This window comes from Pogona vitticeps, chromosome 1 (assembly GCF_051106095.1).
Source record: "Pogona vitticeps strain Pit_001003342236 chromosome 1, PviZW2.1, whole genome shotgun sequence".
Classification (NCBI taxonomy): Eukaryota; Metazoa; Chordata; class Lepidosauria; order Squamata; family Agamidae; genus Pogona; species Pogona vitticeps.
In genome coordinates this window covers 157,556,447-157,574,504 of record NC_135783.1, presented here as the reverse complement: position 1 = coordinate 157,574,504, position 18,058 = coordinate 157,556,447, and the positions used below count along the sequence as shown (strand labels likewise).

General features: G+C 38.8%; 1 protein-coding gene across 3 annotated transcripts in view; it reads left to right on the top strand.

Moving 5' to 3' along the window:
* MEIS1 (Meis homeobox 1) overlaps nt 1-18,058 on the top strand; it is a 200,558-nt gene that overhangs the window by 178,764 nt on the left and 3,736 nt on the right. For 2 of the 3 annotated variants that reach the window (XM_078377347.1, XM_020801476.3), the window contains exons 10-11: nt 15,234-15,292; nt 17,780-17,869. In XM_078377347.1, the coding sequence (XP_078233473.1) occupies nt 15,234-15,292; nt 17,780-17,869 (149 nt within the window). The remainder of the gene's footprint in view (nt 1-15,233; nt 15,293-17,779; nt 17,870-18,058) is intronic. The other variant, XM_078377353.1, reaches the window with a different exon arrangement.

The following is an 18,058-nucleotide window of genomic DNA, read 5'->3' as shown; positions in this document are numbered from 1 at the left end:
GGGGTATCAAAGGGCACTCCATGATTTGGCATTGGAGACTTCTATTGGTATGGCTGCTCCTTTGGGCAGAAAGGAGTGAGGCATGATGGGTCCAGTGTTCTGTGACCTTCAAAGTTTTGAGACTGCTACACATGGTCTTTAATGAGGAGACATATCTTTAATTCCATCACCTGCAGCAGCAGAAGCTAGTGAATAAGGTCTGGCTAGCACAGAAAGCAGCAAACACACACACAACCTAGCAGTGTTCATAGCACCCCAAATAGCAACACCAGCAGCTATATTCTAGAGGCAAAGTCCCTCATTCCTGTGACAGCAGGGCAGGCTTTCTGGGACACTGTCTTGACAAGCATGGCCAAAATCTGCCCTCCACAGACACCACCTCAGAGGAAGCATCTGGGAAAGGCAGAGGCAGAGTTGTACCTGCAGGAGCCCTGCAAGCCAAAATAGATTGATCTCTTGCCTTACTGGGCTGGGAAGGCGCCTGCTTGGGTAAGTCTAGCCAAGGTGGCAATGGGAGTACTGTCTTGCTCACCAACTAGTGTGCCCAGTGAGAGAGTGTTGCTTCAGAGAGGGGATGTTGTCAGTCTACACCAATCATGCCTGGAGCCTGAATGTGTAGAAAAACTTATTTTTCTTAAGGTCATCTTATCCCATTGTTGGGTTTCCTCGAAGTCCCATTTGAGTAAGAAAGAATCGTACACTTTTCTCCCAGTATTAGGTATGCCATGCTTCAATTTACTGCCCCCTCCTTCTGCCTCGTTCATTCTTCCAGTTGCTATTTCCAAGATTGTGCTCACTCACTCAACTGTCCTGTGCCTCATGCTGCTCTAATTTGCATGCCAGGGTTGCCAAGGTTATTCGCCCGCTCCCCAGTGCAACCTGTACTTTGCTTCCCCAAGGCTGCTTGCATTCCCACTGTTCAGGATTCCGTCAGTATGCCCATGGCAGTCATTTCCCAATGCATAGTCATGGCTAGTTGGTGGTGTACACTCACCTTGTTGGCCCACTCAAAGGAAAGGTGTCAGAGGACCCAGGGAGATCTTTTTAAAATGTTTTACTTGTTTGTTTTTCCAAGGCCAAAATAATGACTATATACTATTCATATTGACTGTCACAGAGTGTTGGATATCCAGAAGCTTCAGAATTAAAAATTCTGAAGCCTAAGGGTTGTAATTCTGAATCTGAATTCCAAATCCAAATATTGGTGCTAGAGCACATCCCAAATATAAGCAGACTCTTTTTAAATTTGTGATAAAATTGTCTGAGCTCTTTTGTGGGTAGTCAGTCAACCAAGGTTGTACTTCCAAACTGAGTGAAAAGACTAGAGCTAAAAATTGATCCCCCCCAGTAAAATAAATAACCTATTCAGCATCATTTCCTCTAAGAGAAGTTTAGATAAAGAGTACCAACTGCTCCCACATGCCTATTGTGACATTTAGTTTTCTAGGCAGGAAATGAAGGTCCTGAGTATCAACTCTACCAGTAAACAAACAAACAAAATTTAAGATTAAATATACAAATTAGTCTCCTTGGCCACATAGCTCCTCTTTAGCCACTCTCTCTAGGGACCACATCCCTTTGGCTGCTGAAAAATCTGAAAAAATCCCCCCCCCCTCCTGAGATGACACTTCTAGCCCTGGCCTTGGCCCTGGTGTAGGATCTTTCATCCTGCTATCTATGTAAAATAGGTCTCAGGTCTCCCAACTAGCAAACTGCCCCATTTCTTCAGGCTGCTTTGTTATGACAAGAATGAATCTAGCTTGTATCCCATCACCTGCTCCCCTCGAGACTTGCTTCAGTAGGCAATGTTACTTAACACTTTTTTCAAATCAGCAGGAAAGACCAAGCATTTTGTAACTCAAGACAGACTGTACAAATTAACATTCACCATGCTGAGTTGAGCCAGATTACAAATCGTTTTGTCCACAAAGTAGGTTGCAGGCTTGTGTGACAACAGAATATAGTTCAGCCTCCAGGCAGAGACAGCCTGAATTCACCAGGCTGCTCACACTTGGAAGAGCTCAGTTAGATGACAATTTGCAGATGCATTTGCAATGGCAAAGGGCTTTCTTTGCCATGACAATCCAGCATACTCATTTGCTGTCTGCACATTTCAGCACAGGTTCGTGGTCCTCTGCCCTTCAGTTTCCTCTTCTCCTCCTCCATCTGAAATGCCTCCGAAGTCCAGGGATTCCTTTCGTTTCAAAGCAACAGGAGAGGAAGTCTGGATGGAATCCTGTTGATGGCCAAGACCAAGCTGGTTCTTCTACAATTTAAATATATATAAAAATACATGAGATTTAGGGTAATATACAATAAGAGGGACTATATAGCTGTGCAATAAAGGCAGCCCATGCTATATTTAGTTGCTGTTTTACTTAGGGTTGATTATAAAAAAAAACATTCTTATAAGATCTACAGAAATAATACATCAGAGAGCTGGAATAATGTAACAGAGAAGAGGCTGAATCAAGACTGAAATTTCACCTTTACTGTACTCTGAAACCATGTGCTGACTTTAGGCGTGCCACTTACTCTCAGCATCCAGTTCCCATCTGCAAACACAGCTCATCTGCCTTACTGGTTTGCTATAAACATTAAAGCAAGAGAATGAAATTCCTTTGAACACTTTAAACCAGGGTGGAATTGATTTAAATAAAATTGATTTAAGTTAAAAAAATTGACAGTTTAAAAAATATTTTTAACATTTAAATCATTGATTTTATCCACTCTCTTTTAAAATGTTGTAAACTGTATGAAGTGGTGCCTAAATATACAGAATAAGCAGTACAGAGCTTTCAGTCAGCCCTAGAATGTTCACTTAGAACTTTATTTTACCACTGATCATATGAAATTAGTGATATTTAAGATACTTAAGCATAACTTTTGGAAATCCTGGTGAACAACAGCTGGATTTATGCAGAGTATTTTGGACCTGTTTCAAATGATTAGTGGATTCCTCCATACTGATCAAATGATAATTGGAGTCCTTCATATAATATGGACTCCTCCATACTATTTTTCCAGAAGGGGGCTAGATTGCCCCCTTCACATTTCTTTGGGATTCTAACAATAAAGTTGTATGTATAACACACTTTATTTTGATATTGGCTTTCCTTCATTAATTATTATTTTCCCACTTTAAAGATTTTATGGTTTCATTATTACAGGTAGCCTCAATAATTAAGGAACTAATAAAATAAAAGAGGCACCTTAATTATCCTCAGAGGACTATGATATGCACATTGTTCTTAAAAATGACTCCCTAGCCTCGGTACCCAAGAGTGTGGTCTGTATATTTATTTGTGTTTTTTCTAAGTCCATTGACTCAAATTATACCCTAAAAGTGAAGTAGTAATTAAAGCTGGATTGAAAAGGATTGGAAACAGTTTGACAAAAGTTCTTCTGCAAAAGACAAAATCATTGGAGCTCCGTACAGGTGTTCTGTGTAATTGTCAGAGACACACAGCCAAGCCCTCCCTGTCCCCATGTCTGCAAACTACCCACAGAGTTCTGGGGAAACTTACTAAGCAGGTTCAAGTAAAGATGCTTAAAAGAGCTTTTTCAGCCCTTTCCTCTCACTGTGTGAAATTCTGTTGTGTGAAAGTCTTGTATGCCTGGGGAGGTGAAAACAGGTGTGTTGTATGTATTTCTGTCCCTGATATGCTTGTAGTTATACATTTTTTATGGCCAGGTAGAATCATTTTGATGTGTGGATCCTTGGATTCATTGCAGATTTGACCTGTGTAGGGCTATGACTATACAATACTTGCAAGCTGAATCACTCCAATTCAGCTTTGCTGCAGCTTGATTCGCAGCCTCTTTTATGCTTCTTTTCAAGATTAGGTGAACATATGGAAATTGCAGATTGTTTCAGTGGCTGTATTCACACTGGCTCCTCAAACTGATGCTGGTTGATCCGTGCCACAGCCCCCAGCCCTCCTCCCTTTCTAAGGAAAAGGTAGCCTTGTTAGTCTGTGCAAGTGTATCAGGCAAAATCCAAAGAAACAAAACAAAATAAAACAAGACAAAAATGTGTGGTACCTTAAAGACTATTATATTTTAATGTAATTTTTGTGGACATGTCCACTTTGTCAGACATATGGAAACAGAACCATATATTTCCATCTTTGACAAGATGGACATGTCAACAAAAGCTCACATTGAAATATAATGGTTAGTGTTTAAGGTGCCGCATGTTTCTGTCTTGTTTTGTTTCTTTGGGTTTTGTCTGATACCCTTTTAAAAATTTATTTAACAGTGGGCTCTTTATTGTGTTCCATGGTGTTAGGGACAAGGGAACATTTTCCAAAGTTCTCCATAATTTGTAAATACATACATAGCTATTTCAGAAACACAGCCTGCTGTAGTTTGTTGGAATTGTTTCTGTTTCATGTTGATTTTTGGGGGTGGGGGTGGCATGCTGAGATGATTTAGCACTAAACTAATGCATCAGTGCAGTGATAAGGTGTTCTAGCACTACACACAATATATTAATAAAAAATTTAAAAATATTTCAGGGCAACTACGAAGAAAGATGGTGGGATGAGTGTTCCTGCTGTCCAAATCCTGCTTCGTATGTCACCAGGCTACTACCCACAGTCATGCCCCCTGTTCTTTTGGAGAATGAAATAACTGATAACACAGGGAAAACACATTCAGATTGTCCCAGCTTTAAAAAGTAGAAACCCCCAGCGGCAGGAAAAAAGCTCCATTTCAGAAGCAAAGAAGGTTGTGTTGATTCACATTGGCCATTGCATTGTGTGATCTATTTAAAAAATAATAATTCTGCAGCAATTCCTGTATTGTTTACCCGGGTAGTTGCAGCCTTAGAGCAGCATTTTCCATAAGAAGTTATCTGAAAGCTGGATTTATCTTAATCTGTAAATGGAACAAGCTGGATCATCATCTGATGACACATATTTATACAGAATTTTTCTAATATGCTAATACTCCAGTAAGGGCAGTTTCCCTGCTGTTTTTCATAGAAATTATACAATAATAGAATTGGAAGGGGCCTATAAGGCCATTGAGTCCAACCCCCTACTCAATGCAGGAATCCAAATCAAAGTCTATCTAACAGATTCTTGTCTAATTTTCTCTTGAATACCTCCAGTGTTGAAGCAGTCACCAATACTGATTGATTCCACTATCATCTGCTTTTAACAGTAAGGAAGATTTTCCTCATAGTAGACTGAAATCTGGCTTCCAGAAACCTCCGCCCATTATTATGGGTCCTGCACTCTGGCATGATTAAGAACAGATCCTGCCCCTCTGTAGGACAATCTTTCAAGCATTTGAAAAGCAGCATTGTATCTCTCCTCAGTCTTCTTTTCTCAAAGCTAAGCATGCCCAGTTCTTTCAGTCTTTCTTCATAGGACTTGTATTCCAATCCCCTGATCATCCTTATTGCCCTCCTCTGAACTTTTTTCCAGTTTGTTTCCTTCTTAAAGCACAGTATCCAGAACTGGACATAGTATTTGAGATGAAGCATAACCAATGCTGAGTAAAGAGGAACTACCCTGTTTCCCCCAAAATAAGACCTAACCTGAAAATAAGCCCTAGTATGATTTTTCAGGATGCTCGTAATATAAGCCCTACCCCAAAAATAAGCTCCAGTTAAGTGAAACCCCACCCTCCACCATTGTGCAGCAACCAGAAGATGACATGACTTGTATTTGAAGAAATATAGATGGTTGTACATGAAAAAATAAAACATCCCCTGAAAATAAGCCCTAGTGCATTTTTGGAGCAAAAATTAATATAAGACCCTTTCTTATTTTCTGCAAAACACAGTAGTACTTCATGGGATTTGGAGACAATAGTTGTGTTCACACAGTCAAGAACAGCATTTGCCTTTTTTTTGTAATCACATTACACTGTTGGCTTATATTCAGCTTGTGATCTACAACAATTCCAAGATTCTTCTCTGATGTACTATTACTGAGCCAAGTACCCCTCATCTTGTGTCTCTGTGTTAGGTTTTCCCTCCCTAGATTAGAACTCATGCTTAATCCCTGTTAAATTTCATTCTATTGTTTTCAGTTCAGTGCTTGAGCCTATAAAAAAATTTGAATTTTGTGTCGGTCTTCCAAGGTATTAGCTGTTCACCCAACTCATTGTCATCTGCAAATTTGATAAGCATTTCCTGCACCCTTTCATCTAAGTCATTAATTTTAAAAGGTTGAAGAGTATCAGGCCCAAGATTAATTCTTGTTGTACCCTATTTATTAGCTCCTTCTAGTTTAAGAAGGGGCCATTGATAAGCACACTCTTGAATCAAGATACTTATATTATGTTTACAGCACTCCCGTAGTCTACCAGGGAGGTTTTTCTATCAAATACGTGTTAAGGACGTTGGTTCGTTTTCCTTTTTAAAAACTGACAATGCTTCTTTCACTGTAGATATTTGGAAACTGCTAACCAGTGTATGGTTGAGCCTAAAACTGAAATGATTATGGGTGATCACCATATTGGTGTTATTAACTTCATGCATGTTGTCTGCATCGGTAGGAAAAGAGTTCGAACCACTGTGCCTTTCCCATCTCTGTGTGTATCTGGTGACAGCAGCAGACAACAAGTGCTACTAGCAAATGTGATTGCATAAATGTCTGTGTTTTTGAGAGAGCCTAGTGCAAATAATGTCCTTGACCCTGCTCCACAATTCTCCAGAGTGCCAAACTGTGTATTTGGGGGAAATTTTAGGGGAGGGTGAATCATGGGATAAGGACATTTTCTGAAGTGTTCAAAAGGAGATCAAGGAAGACATTGACAAAAGGTGTCTCTTATGTGCCTGACTCCTAGAGCCAGGATTCTCCAGGCATACATATTGGGTGTACATACCTGATCTCATCTTCATCCCTTCTATCTCTATACTTGATATGCTCAGTACATTATCAAGCTTGTGCCTCTGAGAGAATATAAACAGTGTTCTCCAGCTTTAAGGTAACTTTTTCTGAATGCACAACATGTATTCATTTGTAGGGGCAGTAAGCTGTTTCTAAAGCCAGGAGCTATTTTTAAATACTAAATTGCAAGGGAGTACATTGTTTTGTTTAGTGCCTTATCCTGAATTAATGAGTGGCTTTTCATCACAAGATTTCTGTACAGCTTTGTTTGTAGTTTGCTTCTGTTTGTTTGTACTTTGCTTTTACAGTCCTTTATACAGCTTTCCCCAATTGTCTGTAATTTGGCAAATTTTCTACCACTAAGAGGAAGGAGAGGAGAGGGGAGGACCTAGCTCCACTGATAACTCTGATTGATGGACATATCTATCAATTTGTGATTTGAGTAAATTCCACTATTATGTTTCTAAAGTGGGTAGTAAGGAGGGAATGAAGTTTCCTCCCACCCTGCCTCCCATTGTTGTTAAATGATGTATTGCATTTTCCAGCCTTGAACAGTCTTTATTTATAACTAGTAGAAACTGAGAAAAAATTGTCAAGCATGACGTCATCCAGGTTTTTTACATCAAATCAACTTTCTTTTGAGTAGATTAGGAACCTAATTTTACCAATAGGAGATTAATTGAAACCATAGATGGTTAATTAATAGGAGCTCCAGATTACATGAATTTCAGCAGTTGAAGATTTGAAAAAACTTCTAATGATTTTTAGTCTTTTTATAACATTAGATTCTCATTTGAGGAACCAAATATTGGTTGCATTTGGGAAGATATTATATTTAATAATAATAATTGTGATGAACTACTTCTTCTGTACTCAAATGAGAAGCAAGTATTCAGTAGCTCTGAAAAATAAAATATAATCTTTTACTGAGATAACTGTTATTAAATGCTCAAATGTGAAAATAATTTTTGTTATTATTTAATTTTTAACTATAACAATTTAACTTTGCTCTGAAACTTCATATTCTACAGTTTATTAATAAATGAAAAAATTGCTAGAAGCGAGATACAATTAATATTCCAGTAAAGTGGCATATGAAATTGCTACTCTTAAAAGCTTTTTAATTTAAGGTTTGGATGAAATGAGAACTAGGACTATAGAACTAATGTGTTTCAAAGTTGTAAATATAAAACTGATTGCATTGGCGGTTTTGTCTATTTATATAAGAATGCACGCTCTCTCTTCATAGCCACATGCTATTTGGTAAACTTCCATTTTTATTGATAAAAATTCAGAAGTGTTGCACATACTCTTGTTTAAAAGTTATAAATTTGATAATACCCATGGTTCTTTGTAAACCTGCAACTCTTGGTGTGCTATAAATGGTTCCCAAGTGACTGTAATGGAAGTGCCTTTTGCCACTTCCACATAGTACCACTGTTAATACAAACCCCTGGCCGTTATCCCCATTTCAACCTTTGGTGTGATATTTCCATGAAATAACATGGGAACCTAAGGTCCGCTGCATTGGATGTGCTGTGAAAATGTGCTTGAAAAGGATGGAAAAATGCAACATAGCATATTTCTTTGTAAGCTAGGAATCTTATTTTGAAAGAAGTCTTACTTGATGCCAGTGTATAGTTTAGGAGTGATAAGTCAAAGCCTAAAGATTCTTGAGCAAATGTGACTGTTAGCAAACGCTGATGGCAAGCAAAGGGCTTTGTTTTCCTCAGCTGCCAGAAGTGTGAAAAACTGTGCTCCAAAAAAAGACAAGAGCAGTGATTTTTCACTTCAGCCAGCAATGCAAATGGCTGCACAATAAGAAAGGTGGAAGGGGGTGGGAGGAGTACAGCAAGGTAGAAAAAGGACAGAACTCTGTAAAAAACGGTCACCCTTGCTGCACTAAATGCCTACCAAATTGTGCCTTTTAGAGTAGTTGTGACCCTGTGAAAATGCACACTTTCTGCCTGGCAACATTTTAACCGTTTTCCAGCAGAGAGAGAATGGTGGGGCTTTTCTTTGTCATCCCTAGTTAGGCTGCCTCTCATTTAGAGGAAACAAAACTTGTACATCACAGTGGAGCTGAAGGTCAGAGTTCAAAGGCAGGTTGCTGCATCACTGAGTCTAGATCTGAATCTTATCCATGTGACCAGGGACATGTAGGCTCACAATGAAGGGGCCCTGCGAGGAATGAGGGAGTTCGGTTTGGTAGCACTGGAGGAGGAAGGGGGAAGTGGCAGAGGAAAACAATAACAAGATGTGTTGTGATGTCAGTGTGCCCATTCCTCCTTAATAGGAGGGAGAGTTCTGTGTTAAAAGTTGATCCTTCTCAGGGGGTGAAGGGCAGAATGAAGACCCGTGTTTGTTACTGGGGCACGGGAGATTATTTTCTTTGGTCTTGGCAATCAATCTTTGTTTCCTGAAACATGTACAGAGGAAGAGACCCTAGATGCAACTGGCTCTGCTTGGCAGAATGCCGCAAAGCAAGATAACTTTCCCCAATATTATGATACATCTAACTTGCTGTTTAACAACTGATGCTAATTATAGTGTTTGTGGGCTATGGGCTGGAGGGGAAAAATTCTCCATGGCAGCCGCTTTGTCAACAGACAAACCATGTGTGTAGAGATAAATGCACCTTGACAGATGTATGTTTGAAATCGTTAACACATCAGAGTCTACATGTGGTTTTCATGTTGTTGGTTTTTTTGTGCGGAAAAGGATTCTGAGTATTAAAATCTGTATTTTTGTTTTTAAACATGGGGTCTTGGAACTATAAGGAAAAGAGATATTGAAAAAAGCTGTTAAAGATAACAGAAAGTTTTGTGTTGGCAGGCATCAGATAGAGTTGTTTTCAGATTTGAGTCCTTAAAATTTGAATGTGAGGTTCACTGAATGCCCTTTGATCTCATTTAGGTTGCCTAGGGTAAAGTGAAATTTCAAATCATTGAGTCTTATCCCACATTCTTAAATAAAATATGAAACTATTGCTGGACTCCCTGATATTTTAAATAGACAACTGATTTTTGAAGGCTAGCAATATATACGGTGCCATGTAAATGAATGTTTTCTTTCTTTCATTCATTCTTTCTTTCTTTTGAGAAAGAACTTATACTAAATTCTATTTGTTTTGTTTATCAATAATTTTTGTTGAATGAAAAGTTTTATAAAAGAGTAAATACACTGAACTTTTTTTTTTCAAACCAAAGGGATTTGGTCATTGTAATAGGCTATTTTGAATACTAAAAAAGAAGAAACGCTTTCTTGAAGGTACATTTTTTAATGTATAGGAGCATGGAGTTTAATGCAAAGTATTCTGTTACAAAGGCAGGGAGGATGGAACAGAAGGTTAAAGGGTATTTTAGAAACAAACAGCTGGACCAGTTTATTTAAACAGATACAAGGATTGGGAGCTGACCTCAAGATGACTTGTAGGAGGAGGAGCAAGAATGTCATTTTATTACTTTGCCCAGAAGGAAAATGCTCTTTCCTCTGAAATTACCCCTAAGGCACCCAACACATGGGCTGTTTTCAAGAAAAGCTGCTAAATACATAATACATATGAGAATACTTAAGGAAAAGATAACTATGAAGTGTTTGTGTGAAACATGCTTAAAGAAACATGAGGCACACGGATGCAAGACTGCTTTAGGTTAGAGCTTGTGCAAAATAAATTAGAAGAAATACTAGACTGAAGAGTCTATTGCAATGATATGTTCATCACTTAAGGCTGCAAAATCTGAAATTATATTTTTTTCCTCCAACCATCTTGTTACTGGAAGCCTTTACTCCACAGTAAAGTAGATGTTTTAAAAGAAAGGTAAGGAAATGTTTATTGCATATACTCCAGGTTTTTTTTTCTCTTAATGGAACATTCTGTACGCTGCCAGATAATATTCCTCAACGAGGAATGCTGTCCCAGTAAATGGTCTCCAGTGTTGGATAGCAACTTCAATGCCTTCCATTATGAACCATAGTTATTATTTACCACAGTGGCTGCTCCTATTTTTATGGAAAGTCACTTGCAATCTCACATGAGTCTCCCACAGTACACTGCTTGCTTACATTGGCCATTGCTGTTAGTTGTCAGCTATGTCAACGTTTCTTCCATGCAATTTCTTATGAAACCACCTCTATGAAAAAAGTCACAGTGAAATATTAAGCTGAAAATCCAATGTTTTTCTTCTGCATAGCACTTGTATTCCTCCACTACAGAGATCCCAAATGTGTTTTCTTCAGTGTTAGGTCCCAGACTTGAGAGTCAATGGCACAAGGCAACCTCAGCACCCCGGTCCCTCCCCCATAGCAGTGTTACCTGGCCCATCCTAAACTCAGCATACACCTGTTATTGCTGATGACAGGAAAGAAATGGACTTGTTGAGTATAACCAGTATGAAACTGCCCTGACAGGGAAGAAGGAACCACACAGTGAGAAGACACCCATGTGAACTACCTAGCCTTATCATAAGTTCCAGAGTGCATCCAAGTCATCATCACTGGTGTGCTGTATCCATAGTTCCTCTGCACTTGTTCTCAGCAGCTGCTGGTGAGGAACTGGTCTTTGTGCAAGGCATTGTCAGTCCTACCTGGGCTCTTCTGTCATCCATTGTTCCATTGGCCACTCGTCACAGCTTGCAAGCATTCATTGCTTCCTTTGGTGTAGGGACCAAGAGTCTGGTATCAATAGATAGCAAGATGGCTGTTCCCAGTGCTTGGTGGATGTCTGGAAGTGTAGGCAACAGAACTGGAGGGTCACACCATATCTCCTTACTCTTAGTTTTGTGATAATTTCCTCACAGCAAAACAAGGGCAGGAAAGCAGTTGTCGCTCTCCCTTAGGTCAGATGTCCAGCCATGCCTGATTCTGTGAGCACTAAAAATTCTGACAAAAAAATCAAATGTATTATGTAAAGGCAGGCTTATGGGAACTGAACAGGCTGCTTAGAAAAGAGGTTTTTGTTGAAGTACTGTATGCTATAGTTTTTTTGAGGCTTTTTATTTTTACTTTTCCATTTTTTTAAAATTGTTTTGAAGTTCATTTAATTCATCGATTGGTTTAATACAATGATATGAGTTTTCTTATAATTTATTCTGCTTTCAAGTATTTTTCCAAATTATGTGTAAGGCTACTTGAGTCTTGTATTGGAAGAAAGGCAGGGCATAAATAAAATAGCTAACTACTTACATAACCAAAGGCAGCTGCTTCCACTATCTCTGTAGGCACCCCTGCTTCAAAAAGAAGAGAAGGGATGCCTCCTTCCCCACAGTGAGGAGCCTCCAGGCTCGGTCTGTAGGGCACCTACACGAGACGCACAGCCACACACTCTGTCTGTATGGTTGCTGCCACGTAGTCTCTGGGTTGGAGGAGAAAAGCTGTACAACATGTTTTCACTGTTTGCATAGGAGGGTTGAGTGCAGTCCATTCTGAGTGGAAGGAGATATTTTGGTTGAAACAAATCCTTTCGTTCTGTCTAACCATACAATCCATTTTTCATAAGCCTCTGAAACCATTAATTACTTGGGAGAGGGAAGAAGGTAGTGTGCGGCAAAAATACAGTTTAAAAATGAGTGATAATCTCTCTGTAGCTATACGTCATCAAATGCAACAGGGTTGGCGCACACACATCAGTTAGTTTCTTTATGTGGGAGTCTCTCCAAATAGCAGCATCTTGCTGTTGCTGCTGACGTCTACAGAGAAATGTGTCCTGGATTGTCTTCATTGAATCAGGCAAAATGTCTCACAAGGTTCAATGTAACATACCTGCAAAAGATTAAAGGCTACTGGGGACTGTTAGTAAAAAAGAAAAACTTGCTTCTTTGTTGTCTCCCTTTGATAGTTTGTATGGAAACTGTTTTCCAAGTGCAAAAAAAAAAATTCTAATTGGTCATAATGCGACATAACTAATAGAGGGAAATGTAAAATTTTTAATTGCTTGTTGCACATGACATTTTATAATGAGAGAGTAGAATTACTATAACCTTTTTCTCACAACTTTGCTATTCATGCTTAGTGCAACATAATTATAAAATGATTTCAACATCCTAATATATACTTTTTAAAGCTGTGTTGAGATAAATATAAAAATGTGCACATTGGTTTACTGTACAGATCTATGAAGCTCATATATGTGTAATCTTGGGATAGGCATGAACTACTATTACTGGTTGGGTTGTTCATGCCAGTTCATTTACCAGCCAAATAGGTGTTTGGTGCTTCAAAGCCCTGACTCCTCTGCTGGCTTGAGGCAGCACCCAAAGGAGGACCAAGGAAGCCAGGCCACTGCCTCCAAGTGGGCAGCTGCAGGAGAAGGTGGGGTTTTGAAGGACCAAACACCTGTTCAGTCAATAAACCAGCATAAATCATTGAACCAGCAGTTCATGCCCATCTCTAGTGTAATCTTTCTCCATATTCACTGGAGCAACCGTACATTTAAACTTTTTATACAAATGCTAGACATAAAAACCCAATTAAAAATGTGCTGGTTTCCTTAAGATTACTGAACTGCCAGGTGTCCACAGTAGTAGTTCTTTAAATGAGTTCAGAGTATTTGTTGATTGGATCAATGTGGAATAATTAGTGTCTCCTCTTTCCAACTGGTATATTCAACAGTAATGGAAACAAAGATGCCACTAACATTTATCATGTTTGTAAATACTGGGAAAGCAGGTTCCATGTTAAATGTTATCTCAGTTGTGTAGTTTAAAAATTAATAAAGCCCAAAAAATCGTTGTGCATTTTACACCTGTGAAAAGCAAATGGAATTTAACTTGCAATGGCAGTTAACTAGTGCCCACTTGAGTTTTTGGGTGAACCCACCAGACTGGTGCATACTGGAAGATCCAAGTGGGGCTTGTTATTAGCAGTAAGAGGCTGTTGTGATTATGCAATAGGATTTTGACCCTAGTGTAGCTAAATACTTATATTTGATTTCTACATGTGCTTAAAATAGAAGATAGATAGCTTGAAAACATTTAATTAGAACCATAGTCTCTATAGGCTGTGGCAAAGGCTGTGGTTGGAAATCCCAACCAAACACTAATTCAGCACTGTTTGGAAGAAAAAGTCTAAAGTAAAAAAAAAAATCTCAGTTTTAAAATCTGCTGCAAGAGGATATTGGCTGGCTTACAGTTGGTTGTACCAGATAGGGATATTACTTCAACATCAGCCACTGTAGTAAAGATAAAATGCCCAAACGAATGTGAGTGTTTTAAAATTAGACATGGGGGGGGGGGGTAGCTAACAATTATAAAATGGCTTTTTATTTTTTAGAAATTATTTGGCCATTTAAAAATGATAAGTGGTGGTTTTTCCATTCTTGTGCTAGGTGGGATTGCTAGATTTAATTCATGCCACCAAAGCCAGCATAGCATATTCCCTATTTCTTGTTATTATTGATAAAAGGCGTTGTGTTCATTTGAAAATGAGCAGAATGAACATGAGATTCCAGTCTCATGGATTATTGCTCTTTTATTAAAGACTTGACATTTATACTATCAAGTTATATTTTATTCTTTCTTAAATTTCTTCATTTTGTATTTTAATCAAATTTTCTCAAGAACTAATAAAATTGAGCTTAAATGTTCAGAATGTTCAGTTCAAACAACAAATTTGCACTACCTGCTTTTCATCTCAACCATTCCATTCCCCCCTGGTTCAGTGGCACAATAATTACCATTTTACAAGATGTTTGTGGTATATGTTCAGACCTGGCTGGAGAAAACAGCATTATAAGTTCCATTACTGGACAGCGATGACCTCACCTTGACCTTAGACTTTGCATAAAGAGCACAAAGAGAGGGGGAAAGTGCCATAGAATCTATAAGGAACACACTGCTCTGAGGTCCTTCCTAGCAGTGTGAGCTGGTGGTGATAAAACTCCAGACATGTTCTCATTTGATGGTGAGCTGCCATCACAGTTCATTATCTTAATAGTCAATGTTAAAAGAGAATTATGTTTGGAAGTGCTAGTGATGGTTTTGATAAAAAAATATAAAGAGAGCTTTGTAGAAAAGTATCATTAATTGCATTGGGTATGGGCAGTAATGGGAACAGAACATTTCCTCCATTTGTGTCTTTTCCCTAGTTTTTTTTTTTCTTAGTCTCATCTAAAATTAAAAGTCATACTCATGTTGTTTCCTGAAAATTCTGCTAATTCCCCCACAAAAAGATGAAATGGAAGTGTCCAGCTGTGGTGAAAGCAGGCCAGCATAAATCAACTCACAACCCAAAGCTTGTATTTTCAAAGGTCATCAGAGGTTACAAGTTTAGCAGTGCTTGAATCCACAGGCAGACCAAGTCTGAAAAGAATCTGGAGCATCTCAGAAGTTTTGAGTAAGGGCAAATGGTATTCTTCTAAAATAACAGGTCACTCTTTTCTTCTTTCAGGTTTATTAATGCTAGAAGAAGAATAGTTCAACCCATGATAGACCAATCCAACCGAGCAGGCAAGTTTGCAGTAGTAATATAGTCTCATTATTCAGGCAAAATAAGATAAAATAAATCCACAAGCCATTCACCAGGGAGTCTGTTATCTAGTAAACAAGCTAGAATTAATGTTGGGAATGACTGAAAAATTAAAGCCAGTCTTGCCTTGTTACAGCCTTTTTTATTTAGCACAATTGAATAAAGTTTTTTTTTGTCAGAAGTTACTTTATACAAGAAACTTAAAATTGTAGGCCCTCAGTCTCAACCACGGATTTCATTATTGCTTGTTGAATATTAATATTGCATTTATATAATTTGGTCTGAATTTGCTTTCCTAACTCTTTCTCTTATTATGACCACTCCCTGGTGCATGGCTTGGTGTGGAATTGCTGTAAACTTTATTACCTGTCAAAAGGGCAAAAGGGTCACAATCACTTGTGGGACTCGGTAAAGTTCAAAGACATTCAGTGAGGTAGAGCTTTATGTGCTTTAATAACCCAAGGCAGCTTACTTCTGAAGCTAGCTTTTAATGTTCTGTTAAAATTTAGAATTCAAATAGTGAGTGGTAAAAAGAGTTGACGGTTCTTGCATCTGTCTTCCTCTTGTTAACTCCTACCTTTGTAAGGAGTTACTATTTTGATAACTTATTGCTGGTTTACGAAAATAGTAACCCTTGAACTCTCCCACTCACCTTTATGATACTGGCTTGCATTTAAATTTTTAAAAAATCAAAATATTCATTCTTTTTAGATGTCCTCGGTTTATTTGGTCCCCCTTCTTTCTCTTCTGTAAGACCAAGCCTAAAAACATACCTGTCTCTCAAGACAGTGTTACATGGTGTATTCTGTTTGCTATTACTTTAAGTTACATTTGGTTGGAAAGCCTGTCTCAGATTTGGACAATGGTTATACAGTACTATATATTGTCCGTTATGCCTCTCCTGGGGATCTGTAGGTGGCTTTCTGCTCCTTCCCTTTTGGGGATTTATAAAATGTCTGTGGCAGTACTAGTACAGCTTCAGTAGGAACACATGACAGGTGGATGTCTAGTGCCTGGTTATCCAGTGGGTGGAGTTTCCCTGTTATGTTTGCTTATGCCATATATATTTGGCATCCATTTCTAAGCTGGGTACAAAACTAAACATCAACATAAGTGTTTAAACTAAGGACCAAGTTGTTCAACCCTAATTTTCCGTACAGTATTTCAGGAGGTGAAATTGTCACTCTGAGATTTGTGTTACTTTGGAGTTGGCAGAAATTGTGGAATGTTTACCATGATATATACATATAAGACAGCAAAGAGTTGATGTCAGTCTTTCATTTCCCAATGAAAAAGGTTTTGCTTCTGTAGCAGTAGCCTGCAGATGCAGGTGGCCCTTTGGAAATATCGCTAGAATTGGCAAAGCTTCTTTGTTTCTTTTTTTAACCAATACAAATTGACTGCAGGATAAATCTCTATAAAGGCTAGCTTGTATTTATCATGGTAACAGAAACACAAACACAACTGAACGTGAGGAATTTTTCTCCCAACTTTCCTCAGGGTCTCCATACGCATGCAGGGATTCCCATTTATTTCTGTGAAGAATACAAACCCACTTACACACAGCCACATGCGTGCACGCACGCACACACGCACATGTAGATGAATAGAAGCATTGTTCCAGGCATGAATTCGGACATATCACTGGTTCATGATGAACATAAGCAGGTCCCTTAACTGAAGTCACAGAGGAACACCCCAAACCTGGGTCCTGCCACATGTTTTCACTTATGACTTCCATCGCCTCTGATCATTGGCCAGTCTGGCTGGAACTGATGGGAGTTGCCCTTCTAAACATCTAGGTGGACTTTGGCTGAGGAAGCCTTCGTTAGAAAGAATCTGACTTATGGCTGCTTCAGAACTACCAAAAAAAAAATACAAATATTTATAGAGATACATGCTCTGATATTTTAAATCAGGTATTTAAAGTGTGATAGCTACTGAAACTTCACAACCGAGAACTTCAAAGAAGTAGCCATGTCGACCTGTACCAGCCTATCCAGACCAAAACAAAAACCTTGTGGTGCCTGAGAGACTGTTATACTTCAATGCAAGCTCTTGTGGACACAGGTTATATATATATATATATATAGACATCTTGATGATGAAGTGTATGCATAGAGTACCTGGCCTATATATCACTTCCTTCATATGGCTACCGTGAAGGACGTAGGCACCAGGGTCATGACAGCAGGAGGCAGCTCTTAGAACATGCTTACAGATGCTTGTTTCTTCATGTCTGAAGGCTTTGGGCTGGGTGGTGGAGGACAAGAGGTATCTACTAACATTTATCCATAAAATATGGAGATGATGATGTGAAAAAGTTACTGCTCCTATTTGAAATAGCTGACATGGAATTCTGTAGTGATAACTCAAGCATGTCTGAAAGTGAACTGATCAGTTCCTTCCAAGACAGCTAGTGATTTTGCTTATAAAGAGATATTAAGCAATTTCCTGCACCTTTTTAGTAAGCCAAGGAACACCTTATAACCCAGATGGACAGCCAATGGGAGGTTTTGTGATGGATGGTCAACAGCACATGGGAATCAGAGCGCCAGGTAAGTGTTGCAATGAACTTTCCTCCAAGTCCTAATGTCAGTAATGCCACACCTTCACATTTGACACAGGTCATTCTCCTTCGTCTCCTGCTGCTCCTTACTAGCTGCTTTGCCTTGCCTTACCTGTCTTCTTATGCACCTTAAATGTGGCATAGGGACAAGACAGGGATCTTCTTCACTCTTAATATC